Source organism: Chelonoidis abingdonii, chromosome 1 (genome assembly GCF_003597395.2).
Source record: "Chelonoidis abingdonii isolate Lonesome George chromosome 1, CheloAbing_2.0, whole genome shotgun sequence".
Lineage (NCBI taxonomy): Eukaryota > Metazoa > Chordata > Testudines > Testudinidae > Chelonoidis > Chelonoidis abingdonii.
In genome coordinates this window covers 371,088,443-371,102,807 of record NC_133769.1, presented here as the reverse complement: position 1 = coordinate 371,102,807, position 14,365 = coordinate 371,088,443, and the positions used below count along the sequence as shown (strand labels likewise).

At 49.1% G+C, this 14,365-nt stretch overlaps 1 protein-coding gene across 1 annotated transcript; it reads right to left on the bottom strand.

The window, feature by feature from the left end:
* Nucleotides 1–4,311: 4,311 nt before the first annotated feature.
* Nucleotides 4,312–5,265, bottom strand: LOC116839617 (olfactory receptor 52Z1P-like). The gene has a single exon (XM_032805726.1). The coding sequence runs from the start codon at nt 5,263–5,265 to the stop codon at nt 4,312–4,314; it is 954 nt and encodes a 317-aa protein (XP_032661617.1).
* Nucleotides 5,266–14,365: the final 9,100 nt, after the last annotated feature.

The following is a 14,365-nucleotide window of genomic DNA, read 5'->3' as shown; positions in this document are numbered from 1 at the left end:
ATCCTAGGCACCTCTGCCCTGCAGGCGGTGTCTGAAGGGGGCCTCTCTCCCAGCACTGACCTACAGAATGGGGAAATGGAGGCACCATGGGGGGACTTTGCTCTGTGTCCTGATTGCCCACACCTCCCCACAGGGGCCATCCCCATCTCTCTGGCTTGTCCCCTCTTCTCCTGCATTCAGATTCTCAGTGGAAAACTCTCAGGTTTTCCCAAACACAAAGACCAGCCAGAAATGTCCCATCAAAATTACCTTTATTTTAGACTAAGGAAAGCATAAGGAAGAACATAAGAACATCCAGACTAGGTCAGATCAAAGGTCCATCTAGCCCTGTACCCTGTCTTCTGACGGGGGCCAATGCCAGATGCTCCAGAGGGAATAAACAGAATAGGCAATCATCAAGTGATTCATCCCCAGTAGCCCAGACCCAGCTTCTGGAAGTTAGAGGTTTAGGTATCTCCAGAGCATGAGGTTGCATCCCTGACCATCTTGGCTAATAGCCATTGCTGGACCATTACTCCGGAGGATATTCTGAGCCAAACAATTCAAACTTCTGCACCAAAAAATTAGAAATTCTGTGCATAATATTTTAAAATTCTAACAAAATTCTGCAAAATTTTATTTGTCAAATAAACATGGAGGCTCCAGCATGGCATTGGGGAGCACAGGCCACTAGCTGCACTGAGGTAGGAGATCACTCTGCAGCTCTCCTGCACCCCAGCACATCAACTCAGCGGTGATACTGCGTCCAACCCCAACATGGTACAAAGACCAGGCCTGCCCCAGAAACACCCTAGGGCCCTGCCCCTCTATGCCAGGTGCACCAGGTGTGGGCAGGCAGGTTCAGCCAGCCAGGATCCAAGTGTGGACGGGCTTAGTGTGGGGGGGGGATCCAGGTGTGGGTTGAGAGAGTTCTGTGTGGGGCAATCTGGGTGCGGGAGACACAGTGGGGGATCTGGGTCCAGGGGGGAATCTGGATGCACAGGAGCTTGCTCAGGGGTTATGGTTGCAACAGGAATGAGACTCTGCAGGAGGATCCAGGTAAAGGTGGTTGGGGCTCAGAGGGGAGGGGGGAAGGGGGTAGTGTGGGTCTGGGGGGGGAGACTCAGTAGGGGGGTTGCATGTGGGGTTTCAGTGCAGGGTCCAGATGCAAGAGGAGTGGGGCTCTGTTAAGGCTGATTCCCCACTCTGGCACTCCGAGTGCAGAAGGTGGGGCCTGCAAGGACTCTGAAAATTAATACTGGCCACTCCAGGCTGGTATTAAACTCCCAAGGTTACAGCTTCTCTCTGACCTTGGATGGGTAGATGCTGTCACCACCTAAGTGCAACCCCCCCACACACCTTTTTTGAGAACCCCGGAAGGAACACTTGGGAGTTCCTTCCTGTGGGGCACCCTCAGGCCCTTTCACCCCCCATCTGGGGAAAAGCTGAGAAAAAAAACAAAACAAAGGAAGTCAGCTGTAGCAACAGCCAATTAAACAACATGTGCACAAACCTCTTAGGGACACAAAAATCCAATCCTGTTCTTAAAAAAAGGTAATTTTTATTAAAAACAAAAAGAAACAAAATACATCTGGAACTTAGGCTTTTGCTAGATTTAAAAAAAAAAACGCACTTACAAAAATAAAATATCAAGAATAACCTTCTTGAGGTCCAGCTTAAAGATTACATGATTACACGCAAAACAGAAAGCATTTGAGGTTAGCACAGAGGAGTCCAGAAGCCTCTAAGAAATAAAAGAAATAACCCTAATCACATCTTTTTAGACATTCCCTGATTTACTTGCATATCTGAGGTTTCAGACAGCTAGGGTCGAAGTATGAATTGATGCTTTGTCATATCTGGTTTTAAAGCTGCTCCGTGTCTCCGCTCTCTGGAGAACACCACCACTGAGACAAAGGGAAGGGCTTTTTCCCCTATTTTAAAAAGTTCTAGCTCTCCCATTGGCTCTTCTGCTCAGGTGCCCATTTCCTTTCCTTTCCTTTACCTGCGGACTTTTTAACTCTTTACAGGTAAAGCAAGTAGAAAACAGCTACTAAGGGGGACTTTATAGCCAACTGGCTGGCTGAGTGTCCATAAAAGGGAGCTACTCCGCCTCCACCTCTTCATTTATCACAGGCTCAGTAGAGTATGGATCCAGGTGCAGCTGGTTGAGGCCCTGGGCATCCAAACTATACTGCTGGGGTGGGTCACATGATTGCTCTGGAGGCTTCTCTTTGCTTCCCCAAGAGAAAGACATTTTTCCATGAGGAAACAAAGAAACCTGCAGGGGACATGAATTCTGCACACGTGCAGTGGCACAGTACTCCATGAACTTATCTAATTCCTTTTTGAACCCTTTGGCCTTCACAACATCCCCTGGTGATGAGTTCCACAGGTTGATTGTGCATAGTGTAAAGAAATCCTTCCTTTTGTTTGTTTTAAACCTGCTGCCTATTAATTTAATTTGGTGACCACTCATTCTTATGTTCTAGGAAGGGGTAAATAATACGTCCTCACTCACTTTCTCCAGACCATTTGTGCTTTTATCATATTCCCACCCCCTTATTCATATCTTGCCAGGATTTTTTCTCCTTTTGTTTTCTTCACTAGGATTTGCTTTGTAGTTGCTCTTTTTAAAGGTAAATGTTACCTTGGTGCATTTCTTTGGTATTTCCCCCTCTACAAGGACATTAAATATAATTACATGATGGTCACTATCACCGAGCAGTTCAGCTTTATTAACCTCTTAGACCAGACTCTGTGCTCCACTTAGCACTAAATCAAGAATTGCCTCTCCCCTTGCAGGTTCCAGGATTTCTAGAAGATAGCTATGTCTTCATTAAATTATTAATCAATTTTAGGGGGGAGGGATAGCTCAGTGGTTTGAACATTGGCCTGCTAAACCCAGGGTTGGGCGTCCAATCCTTGAGGGGGCCATTTAGGGTTTTGGGGCAAAAATCTGTGTGGGGATTGGTCCTGCTTTGAGCAGAGAGTTACACTAGATGACCTCTTGAGGTCCCTTCCAACTCTGATATTCTATTCTATGACTAGCTGCTCCAAGAAGCCATCATCAATGGTGTCTGAACATTTTCTTTCTGCATCCTGTCCTGAAGTGACATCCCAGTCAATATTGGGATAGTTGAAATCCTCCATTATTATTGGATTTTCTGGGTTTTTTAGCCTCTTTAATCTCCTTGATTATTTCATAACCACCCGCACCATCCTGATCAGGTGGTCAGTAGCATATTCCTACTGCTCTACCCTTCTTATTCAAGGCATGGAATTTCTGCCCACAGGGATTCTGTGCTACAGTTTGATTCATTTAAGATTATTACAATATTTGATTCTCTGTTTTCTTTCACATATAGTGCCACTCCCCTACCAATGAGACCTACTCCATCATTCCGCTCTATTTTGTATCTTGGTATTACCGCGTTCTGTTAATTATCACTGCTCCATCAAGTTTTTGTGATGCCTGTTATATCAATATCCTCGATATAATCACAAAGTAAAACAAAAGCAAAGTATCCCAGAAAAAGAGAGAGCGCAGTGTGTGCATCTCATCTGTAACAGGCCACAGTAATTCTGAGACAAATGTCTCCCCTTCCAGGCAGTTTTCTTAGAAATTTAGGCTTAGAACCCTCGACCTGCCCAAGCGTATCAGCAGGAGACAAGAGAGATCTAGATTATTTGAAATTCCTTCCCACCAGCACACGCCAAGCGGCTGTGCACTTAGGGAATCTGGGCAAGAATAAACAAGGAACCTCAAGAGGAAAGTTTTCTGAGCAGAACCATGCTTCAAAGTATTTTGTGGGTGGGAAGGACATTGAGCTGTTTAATTAGATTCCCAATGGTATTGTTCATTGCATGTGTGTTTCTCTAGATTTTTTTTTTCCCACATGAGAATTTTTAAAAGACTAGTTTTGAATTCCGGCTGGAACAGGTGTGGAGAAGGGCTGCTAGGATGGTCAGGGCAGTGGAGGGCCTGGCTTAGGCAGGGAGGCTAAAGGACCCTAACTAAAAGGACAATTTAGCTCTAGAACAGGCTTCCAAGGGAGGTGGTGGAGTCCCTTCATTGGACACTTTTAAATACAAGTGGACAAGCCCCTGTCAGGGCTGGTTTAGGTGTACTGGGACCTGCCACAGCGCAGCAGGCGGGACTGATGCCTTCTCAAGGTCCCCTCCAGCTCTCTATGTCTCCGATTCTAACATTCTCTGATTAACCATTGTGCCTTGTGCTGTACAAACACCTCATAAATGACAATATGATTCCGCTTCTGAGGAAGCTTGTTGGTGAGGTTAATTGCTCAGATACTGGGCTGGCTGCAGCCCTCAGAACCATTTGCCCACCTTGCAGAGCTCCTGAATCACTCGTTCCCGAATCTGTCTGGTTCTCACCCCATACACGATGGGATTTAACATGGGAGGAACGACTACAAAGATGTTGGCCAGCAGGACACGAATATAGTGAGGGATGTTAGCTCCACCAAAGCGATATGCAAAGATTGAGAAAAAGACAGGGATGTAAAACATCAGTATGGCCCAGATGTGGGAACTGCAGGTGCCTATAGTCTTGAGCCGGGCATCTTTGGACGGGAGCCGGAAAACGGCCTGGAGGATAAGAATGTAGGACACAACAATAAACAGAACATCTAGCCCTGTGGTTAGAAGAGCCACTGTTAAACCATACCAGATATTGAGTGTTATATCAGCACAAGCCAGCCATGCTATGCCCATGTGCACACAGAAAGTGTGATAAATGACATTGGGTCCACAGTACGATAACCTCTTCAGAAAGAAGGTAAGGGAGCCCACCAGGAGAACCCCTCTGATGACAGATGCTGCCGCAATTTTCCATATCTTTGAGAGCGTTAGTATGGTGGTGTATTTCAGGGGGTCACAGATGGCGACGTATCGATCGAATGCCATGGCCAGCAGGATGGCCGACTCTGCAACAAAAATAAAATGGATAAAGAACATCTGGGTGAAGCAGGCACTGAAAGTGATTTCCCTGGCATTGAACCAGAATATGCTGAGCATTTTGGGCATTGTGGCAGTTGACAGCAGAACATCAGCCACCGCCAGCATGGCCAGGAACAGGTACATGGGCTTGTGCAGACTCTGCTCTTTGATGATTATGAAGAGCAGTAGGCCATTCCCCAGCAGGGCGATCATGTACATGGAGCAGAAAGGGATGGAGATCCAGCTATGAGAGGCCTCCATGCCTGGGATGCCGACCAGGATGCATCTTAGGAGAGTGAAGCTGGTGTGATTGAGAGTGGCCATGATGGGGTGGGGCTCCGTTCCAGTTCACATGTGTTCTCTGCAGACAAAAGAAGTAGCAATGACTGTCCAGTTAACTGGAGAATCAGATCAGGTGAAATTAACCCCCAGGCGCTGATGGTCCCACACAGGCTTCGTCTATACAAAATAAATAAATAACCTCTTGGCACGAAGTCACAGATCCCAGGTCTAGAGACACAGGCTCATGATACGGTGCTAAAAATAGTCATGTAGACATTCCAGCACAGGCTGGAGCTCGGGCTCTGAAACTTGGACAGGGGAGTTTTAGAACACAGTGTAGACGTACCCAGAAAGACTTAGGAACCATGTAATTACTATTCATTCAGAGATTGCAAGGCCAGACAGGACCACTGTGATCATCTAGTCTGCCCTCCTGCACAGCATAGGCCAGAGACCTGCCCCGCAATAATTCCTACAGCAGATCTCTTGGAACAACATCCATTCTTGATATAAAAATCACCAGTGATGGAGAATCCACTATGGCCCTTGGTAACTTGATTCAATGGTTAATTTGAGGCCTTATTACCCATCTAAATTTGTATCTTCCAGCCATTGGACAATGTTATATCTTTATCTGATAGACTAAAGAGCAAATATTTGTCCTTCATGAAGGTACTTATCAACTTTGATCAAGTTATCCCTGTTGCATAACACCCCATATTCTTCACACCAATATTGTTATGATGGGAATATGGCATAACTAAGATGTATTTTATGCAAGGTGGGTCATATAAGGTATCATAGGAAAGCTTATGATATACTAAATATGATTATCCTATTCGTATAAATGTGTCATTTCTGTATCTGAAGTTAGGATTATTGACAATGTAACAATTACAACTGTTTTTAGACCTGGGAAACGCTCACCAGACAGTGTGCAGTCAGCCTGGGTGGGCCACGAGGAAAGACAATGGGTCTTTAAAGATGCTGATCTCCTGTCTTCCTGGAGTTCCTTCATTTCAATGTTGCAAATAAACCATGTCTCATAGTTGCTTTGGCACTGCAGGGTCATGTGATCATGTCACCTGGTACTGGATACCATCTTGGACTGCTGGTACTTTTCCACTGAAGGGGAGTGGGAATCAAACTGGGAAACAAGGGATTCCTGCCATGTGTAAATCCTATTTAAGGCTGGAGAGTGAGTTAATCAAGGTCACTGGTTCTTCACTGAATCCCTGCCCAGAATGACTGCTGAAAACACCTAATGCATCTGACGAAGTGGATATTCACCCACGAAAGCTCATGCTCCAAAACGTCTGTTAGTCTATAAGGTGCTACAGGACTCTTTGCTGCTTTTACAGATCCAGACTAACATGGCTACCCCTCTGATACATGAAAACACCTAAGATTGATCTGGGGAAGAGGGACTGAGACCCAGGCTGACAAAGAGGTCTGGATTGTGAAAAGCTGGCACATTAAGCTGGAAGCAAGAGCGCTTTGTGTTCAAGAAACTCTGCAACCTGCCTAAAACAACAGTTAGGGTGAGAAATTACTACTTGTAACCAGCTTCTTTTGTGCATTAGGATTAGTCTGTGTGTTTGTTTATTTTGCTCAATAATTTGCTTTAATCGGTTTGCTATCCCTTATAATCACTTTAAATCTACCGCTTGTACTTAATAGAATTGTCTTGTTTATTCTAAACCCAGTTTATGTAATTCATAACTAGGGCAGTGGGGGTGGGGGCAGGGAAACTCTGCATCTCTTCCTCCACATCGAGGGAGGGAGAGAATTTCATGAGCTTATGCCAGGCCTGCAAAACTCGCAAAGCGGCAAGGGCCACATTACTCCAAAGAAAACAGCTGAGGGCCGAACCCCGCCAGCCCCACAGAAACTCCCCACCCCAGCACCGCCCAGCCCTGCAGAAACAAACCCTCCTTCCCCAGCACTGCCCCACCAAAGCAGCTGTGAGCCAAAAAGGAAGGTTGGGGGTGGGGAGGTGATACTTGATTTTAAATCAGCCAGGGGCTCCTAGCTGAAGAGGAGGCTGGGAGCTGTCAGGGGCAAATTAAAGGGCCCGGGGCTCCGGTGGCTGGGGGAACCTGGAGCTTTGTGGGGCTGGGGCAGGGATTTAAAGGGCCCACAGCTCCTGCCACTGAGGGGAGCCCAAGCCCTTTAAATCCCAGCCCCAGCCTATCTGCTGGACCTTTGGCCGGGTTTCAAAGGGCTCTGGGCTGCCGGCAGCTGCGGGGAGCCCTGAGCCCTTTAAATCTCAGCCGGAGCCGGGAATCTCTGCGGGCAGCCCTGAGCCCTTTGAATCCTGGCCGCGGTTGAGATTTAAAGGGCTCTGGGCTTCCTGCTGCTGCTGGCAGCCCAGAGCCCTTTGAATCCCGGCCATGGCTGAGATTTAAATGGCTCTGGGCTCCCCGCGGCTGTGGGCAGCCCAGAGCCCTTTGATTCCCCACCGCAGGCCGCACAGTGAGCAGCCATATGTTGTGCAGGCCTGGCTTACACTATGCAGGTTTCTGTGCAGCGCAAGCCGATACAATTTTGGGCTTGCACTGCAAAGGAGGGTGCACTTGATGGCTGGCAATCTCCTGACTGAGTTTTCCGCACAGAGCTGATCTCAGCGTCTGTGCGTCTTTCTGCAGCTGGGTGTGTCCCTGCCAGTGTATGTGCGAGATCCTGGCACAGCAGGATAGTGTAAGGGAGTCCAGTCTGGGGGGAACAGGTGAACTCAGTGGGACCCAAGTACTTAAGGTGACACCCTAGATGGAGGGAAACCCGTCGTAACCCCTTAACTTACTCTTCATTAGGCTAAAAAGACTGAACGCCTTGAGAACACAAGAACTGGACACAATATTCCAGCAGTGCTCACTTCAGAGCCAAATACAAAAGTCATATAACCTCTCTCCCCTGCTCAAGATCCTCCTGTTTTTGCATCCAAGGCTCACAGTAGCCCTCTTGGCTACAGCGTTAAATTAGGAACTCAAGTTCAGCTGATTATCCACCATGTCCCCCAAATCTTTTTCAGACTCACCTCTTCCGAAGACAGGGTTCCCCACCCTGTAAATACGGCTGACATTCTTTATTCCTAGATGTCTGCATTCATTTGTGCCCCTATTAAAACACATGTTCTTTGCTTGTGCCCAGCTTACCAAGCCATCTAGTGGGCCTAAGTACCACCTAAGAGCAACTTCAGAATTGCTAAATTGGGACTAAAGTGCTACTTAAGCCTGCATGAGTAGGACATAAAGGGGCACTGCATGGGGGGAAGGGCTGAGGTGGGTGGGTGTGTGGGGGGAATTTCCCCATGCTGCGGCATATAGAGAGTCCCTTTTGAAAAGCCGTTGTTTTAGCAGTGGTGCCATTGGAATACTGCATTCAGATAAGGAACCTCCAACTCTGCTGTACACGGGATACAATGGTCGATATCTGCTGGAATCAAGTTCCTTTCACAATGGGCTGAAACTGACATGTTCCATGCAGTGCCGCCAGTTTGTATATCACGTCCGAGAAAATTCCCCTGCTAAACAGCGCTCAGAAGGGATGCAGTCCTCAGTAATAGTCCTTCAGCCTGTGAGTTTTAAGGGTTTGTTCTGCATCAAGTTGGGAAAATCGCTGGACTTCTATATTTCAAAAACTTGCTGTCTCTCTACATTGGGAACCCAGCCCAACTCTAGGAGCCAGGCTGTGCGCTCCTGTAAGGACCTGAACTCCCTGTGTTACCCGGGGTTCTTTCAACCCAAAGCTCTTGGTAACTTTACTCTGTGCGAGGTGGTGTCAGGAAATAAATCAGGGGAGACGCGGCCGTCCGGCGGATAGATGGCTGGCAGAAACAGGACAACAGAAGAGTGCTTTCACTTAAAGCAAACTTTACTAGTCTCAAGCACTTACACACATCTGCAACAAGTTAATAAAACACCCCCAACCCTTGATAATTACCAAAGCTGAGTGTGGCTCTCGAGTGACACAGCGACAGCCCATCTGCTTCTGGGGAACAGAGGATGCATCCAGAGGGAGAAACCAGTCCCGAAGAGTCCCACCTGTCTCAATCTTTTCCCCCTTATTTATACTTTAGTAATAGAATGACATGTCCCTTAAAGACACCTTGTTAAGCAAGCAGTTTCAATGAACAAGCAAGAGGCTCCTTCTGATTATTGAATAACCAGGTGTGGGTTTTTCCAGAACTTGCAGCCTTGAGACCTCAATAGACATGCCTGGGGCATATCCTACTCTTTGAAAACACATGTATCAGCAACTTCAACACAATTCTTATCAGGAAGGATGCAGGGTCAAGCTGCCCTTTCTGTGGCACCCAAAACCCCCCTCCCCTCCTGCCTTGGTCAAGCTGAGACTTGCTTTTAACAGCTTGCTGACTAGGCTATCTTTAACAATAAGCCATAGTGGTTTCAAGCACTTTATTGGTTTGCCAAACTCTCCCCGTACACCTGCCCCACTCCCTTAAGAAGATGTGTCTTCTTTGAATTTGCAGATGGATTCAGTGTCACCAGCTCTCACGAGTCTGACAATGTTTGGTCTTTTCCTTAGAGCCCCATCCTCCGAAGGCATGTCAGTCAGGGAATCACAGACCAGCCAGCGTAACTTCAATCAGGTTAATAGGGTTACATAAGAACATAAAAGCGGCTACACTGGGTCAGATCAAAGGTCCATCCAGCCCAGTGTCCTGTCTACCGACAGTGGCCAATGCCAGGTGCCCCAGAGATAATCAACAGAACAAGTAATCATCAGTGACCCAGCTCCTGTCTCCCATTCCCAGCCTCTGACAAACAGAGGTTAGGGACACCACAAGGAATAAGGAAGAGCCAGAATGGATCTGTCAAGGACAAATCATGCCAGACCAACTCATTTCCATCTTTGAGAGGGGGACTGGCCTAGTAGATGGGGGAAGCAGTAGACATGATGATCTTGATTTTCGTGAGGCGTTAGACACAGCCCCACATAACATTCTCATAAACAACTAGGGAAATGTGGTTTAGAAGAAATTATTATACGTTGGGTGGACAAGCAGTTATCAGTGGTTCACTGTCAAACTGGGAGGGCATATGTAGTGGAGTCCCTCACGGGTCAGTCCTGGGTCCAGTGCTTTTTCATTTCTGACTATGGATAAAGGAGTGCAGAGTTGGCTTATAAAGTTTGCGCGTGAACAAAGCTGGGAAGAGCTGCTAGCACGTTGGAAGACAGGACTAGAATTCAAAACAACCTTGATAAATTGGAGAATTGCTCTGAATTCAAGAAGGTGAAATTCAATAAAGACAAGTGTGAAATACTGCACGTAGGAAGGAAAAATCAAATGCACGACTACGAAATGGGGAATGACTGTCTAGGTGGTCACACTGCTGTAAAGGGACAGGGAGTTACAGTAGATCACAAATGAAATATGAGGTAACAATCTGAGGCAGCTGAGAAAAAAAATCATTCTGGGCTGTATTAACAGCAGTGTCATATGTTGGACGTGGGCGTAGTTGTCCTGTTCTACTCAGCACTTGTGAGGCCTCAGCTGGAGTTCAGTGTCCCATTCTGGGCACCACAAATCAGAAAAGATGTGGAAAAATTGGAAGAGTTCCAAGAAGAGCAAGAAAAAGGATCAATGGTTTAGAAAATCTGATCTGTGATTAAAGGTTAAAAATGGGGAATATTTAGTCTTGGGAAAAGAAATAAAGAGGGGACCTGAAAACAGGCTTCAGATATGTGAAGGGCTGTTATAAAAAGGGTGGTGATCAACTGTTCTTCACGTTCCCTGAAGGTAGGACAAGAAGTTATGAGCTTAATCTGCAGCAAAGGAGATTTAGGGTAGACATTAGGAAAAACTTTCTAACTGAGGCTCTGGAACAGGCTCCCAAAGGAGGTTGTGGAATCCCACTCACTGGAGGTTTTTCAGAACAGGTTGTACAAACACCTGACAGGGCTGGTCTAGATTTACTGTGTCCAGCCTCAGCACAAAGGCCTGGATTTGGTCCCTTCTCGAGATCCCTTCCGGCTCCAGAGATTGTGTGATTGCTGGAGAATCTCTGGGAGTGTAACACAGAAACAGAGGGTGCCTGCAGTCAACCTGGCTCCCTTTCTGCTACATGCAGAGCACACCTCCATTCAATGGTACACTCGGTCCCACAGACACGCTCAGTGCTGGTGTAAGAGTGCAGATGGCTAGCGCAGGGGCTGATGTCCTCTGCACTCCACCCCTCTGCCTCCAGCCTCAGCCATGACATCGAGAGGGCCCCATGGATAGCCCTGAGCTTTGCTGTGGCTAGTAGCAAATAGACCAATGAATATAAATGTTCACGAGTTTGTTTGGTTTTTTTGATGTGGGCACCTCCCCACTGGGAGTCAGGCTGAGCCCCATCCCGCTCATTTACACGGACCTCAGGCAACGATCAGTTGCACTAATCCCTCCTCTCTGTCCAGAGAATCCTGCTGTCACCTACTGGCTCTACCAATGGTCCGTAGGACCTTCTCCTGCTCCTGCTTTGGTCAGTGGCAAATCTCTCACTGACGTCACTGGGGGAAGATCGGTTCCAGCCATGCTTCCAAGCACAGACAGTGAAGGACACTGACTAAAGAGAGAAACTCTGGGTCATGCGTGAGCGGGAGACTCCATGACCCACTCCCTGTGTGGAAACACGCATCCCATCCCCCTCCCGGGGATCCTTACTAGAGGGGTTAGAATGACACAGGCAGACCCTGTCAGGTCAGGGCATGGCTGTGAGTCCCTGACCATGACGCTACTTTATAAATCCTGTTTGGGCAAGTGGCAGATCCCAGCTCTGAACATAGAAGCTGCATCTCCCAGGGGCATTTCCCCCGGCTGCAGATTCCCTGCCCTCACTCCAATCATAGTTCTCATCCTACTAGGCCCTGCTGAATGCTGAGAGCTACCCCTGACCCAAAGGTTAATGCCAATGACTCACCAGGCTCCTGGCCCAGCTGTGGATGAGGGATCTCTGCCTGTGACCTGAGTGGGGAGCTGTGGGCAGTGTGGAATCTGCAGTGACCAAGGCTGAGACACAGGGATATTTATATCATTGCCCTGGCAATCCCAGCGGGGGGCTCCGAGCCATCAGGGAGCCCCAAGGACTTGTATTTTCCCAGTGCTGAAAACACAAGAAGCAATCCTCTGGGTGAGATGCCCGGGCTGTTAGCAGCCGGAAGACACACAGAGCCAAACACTTGTGTTGTTTCCATGGCAAAGACTCACTTCTCCCATTTACCAGCCACATACACGTATCCAATCCTGGCTCCCTTGGCCATCAGGTCCCAATTCTCGGGGGCTAATCGCTGACACAGGTGCAGCTTTGCACACTAAGAGACCCTAGCCCCTGAGTTCTCCGAATGGGCTTTTGCACATGACAAATCCTGCCCCCTACATGTCCAGACTGAAAGCCCCCAAAATGCAGGTGCCCCAGCACCAAAGCTCAGGTGCTACCTAGGAAGGTGCCAGGGAGGCTGCTGGAGATGTGAGGAGGGGCGGTGGGCAGGTCAAGGGCAGAGTGAGTTATTTCTGAATCACCCACATGCAGGTGGGAATTGAACCGGTAGCGGAGCAGGAGGCTGCTGGGAGACAGAGATACAATGAAGAGGTGGGGCTGTGGCTGGATCCCCAAGGAGGACCCATGGATAGAGGTGAAGGGAGACTGCAAGGCCTGTAATGCAGACATTGCAGGAGCACTCAGCAAGGGGGGAAGAGAGGGCCTGAGGGCAGGGGAAGAGGCTGTTCAGGGAACGACCACACTGGAGCCGGGGCTGGAACAGCCAGCGAAGAGAGATGCCTGCGTGACCCCTCACAGAGCTCTGGTACTTCGCACCGAGTGCAGCCCCGTGGTGTCAGTGGCTCCCCACCTCGGGTACTTCCGGTGACTCATGGCTGGGATCACGCTCAGGGCTGCCGACCCCTCTTGTCACTAGTGCTGCACCACTGGCCTTTCTGTTCCTAGCGTGCTCACTCTCTGGCCCAGCACTGGCGCGCGTACAGCAGCTCACACTGGAAATTACCCCTCCAGCTCCAGTACAGATGCACCTTGGTCAAATGGGGCCTGAGCTGCTGCTGGGCAGTGGGGCCTCCCTGGCGAAGCCCACGGCCTCTCTCTCCTCTGCTGGCCTGTGCCAGATGGCTCGGTGCCTGTACTGGCGGGGGGCGAGTGCGCAGAACTGGGTGCAGGCGGAGGTGCACCAAAGCCACCTAAATCTGCTCACTGACTGTCTTCCACAGACTCTGAGGTAAGTCGCCCCACAAGTTAAGGCACTGACCCAGGAGCCCTGCTGATCCCAGGGGAGCAAAGGCTTATCACCCGGGGATCTTATCTCAACAGCTGCAGCCCCTGGGAACAGCTGCCATCGGTTTGTAGGGTTCAGTTCAGTGGCCCTTAGAAGCAGCTGCTGTTTGTTTTATGGGTTCACTACACGGCCCTTAGAAGCAGGTGATGGGAGATACTCCCACCTCCGCTTGGTGAATTGCTGAGGTGCTGGCGGTTCGCTTCCATGGGCTGGGGCCCTTCAGTTCTGCCGGCTTCTCAAGCAGCTGGTGTTTCGTCAGCCTGAGCCCTTCCCATCTCAGAGGTGGTGGCTGTTTCTTGCTGGTAGAGGTGGAGAAGATATCTTGGGTCGCCTCTGCTGCATGGTCTATTCACCATGGCTTTGTATGGTCTCATTTCAAACGCCCCGCAAGGGAGCTTGGCGTGGGCCCCAATGGACGCGTGGGTCTGGGGACAGGGGTATGCTAGGTGGGAAGGCTGTGCTGACCATGGGCCTGGGAGGTGGCCAACCCACTCACCCGGTAATGGGCAGGAGGGAGCTCGCAGATGAAATGGTTGGGATGGAGGAGGCCCAGCCAGCCCTAGGGATGAACATAGAAGCAAGGCAGCTTGGATGGGAATTTAGACTGGAGCGAAAGGTGCTGGGAGATTCTGTTGAGCAAGAACGCTGAGCAGCTGCCAACCCGGCCTTCCACAATGCTGGAGAAGAGCTAAAATTGCAAGTGTCCCAGGACACCACGGAGAAGGTGGCGGGGCCTGGAATGGGAGAGAGATGGACTGTGGCCCCCAGCTCAGGTACAAGCAGATCCACAAGACACTCCGACGCCCAAGGGTTACAGGCGTGAGGGGGATGGTGTGCGATGGCGTGTCCACCC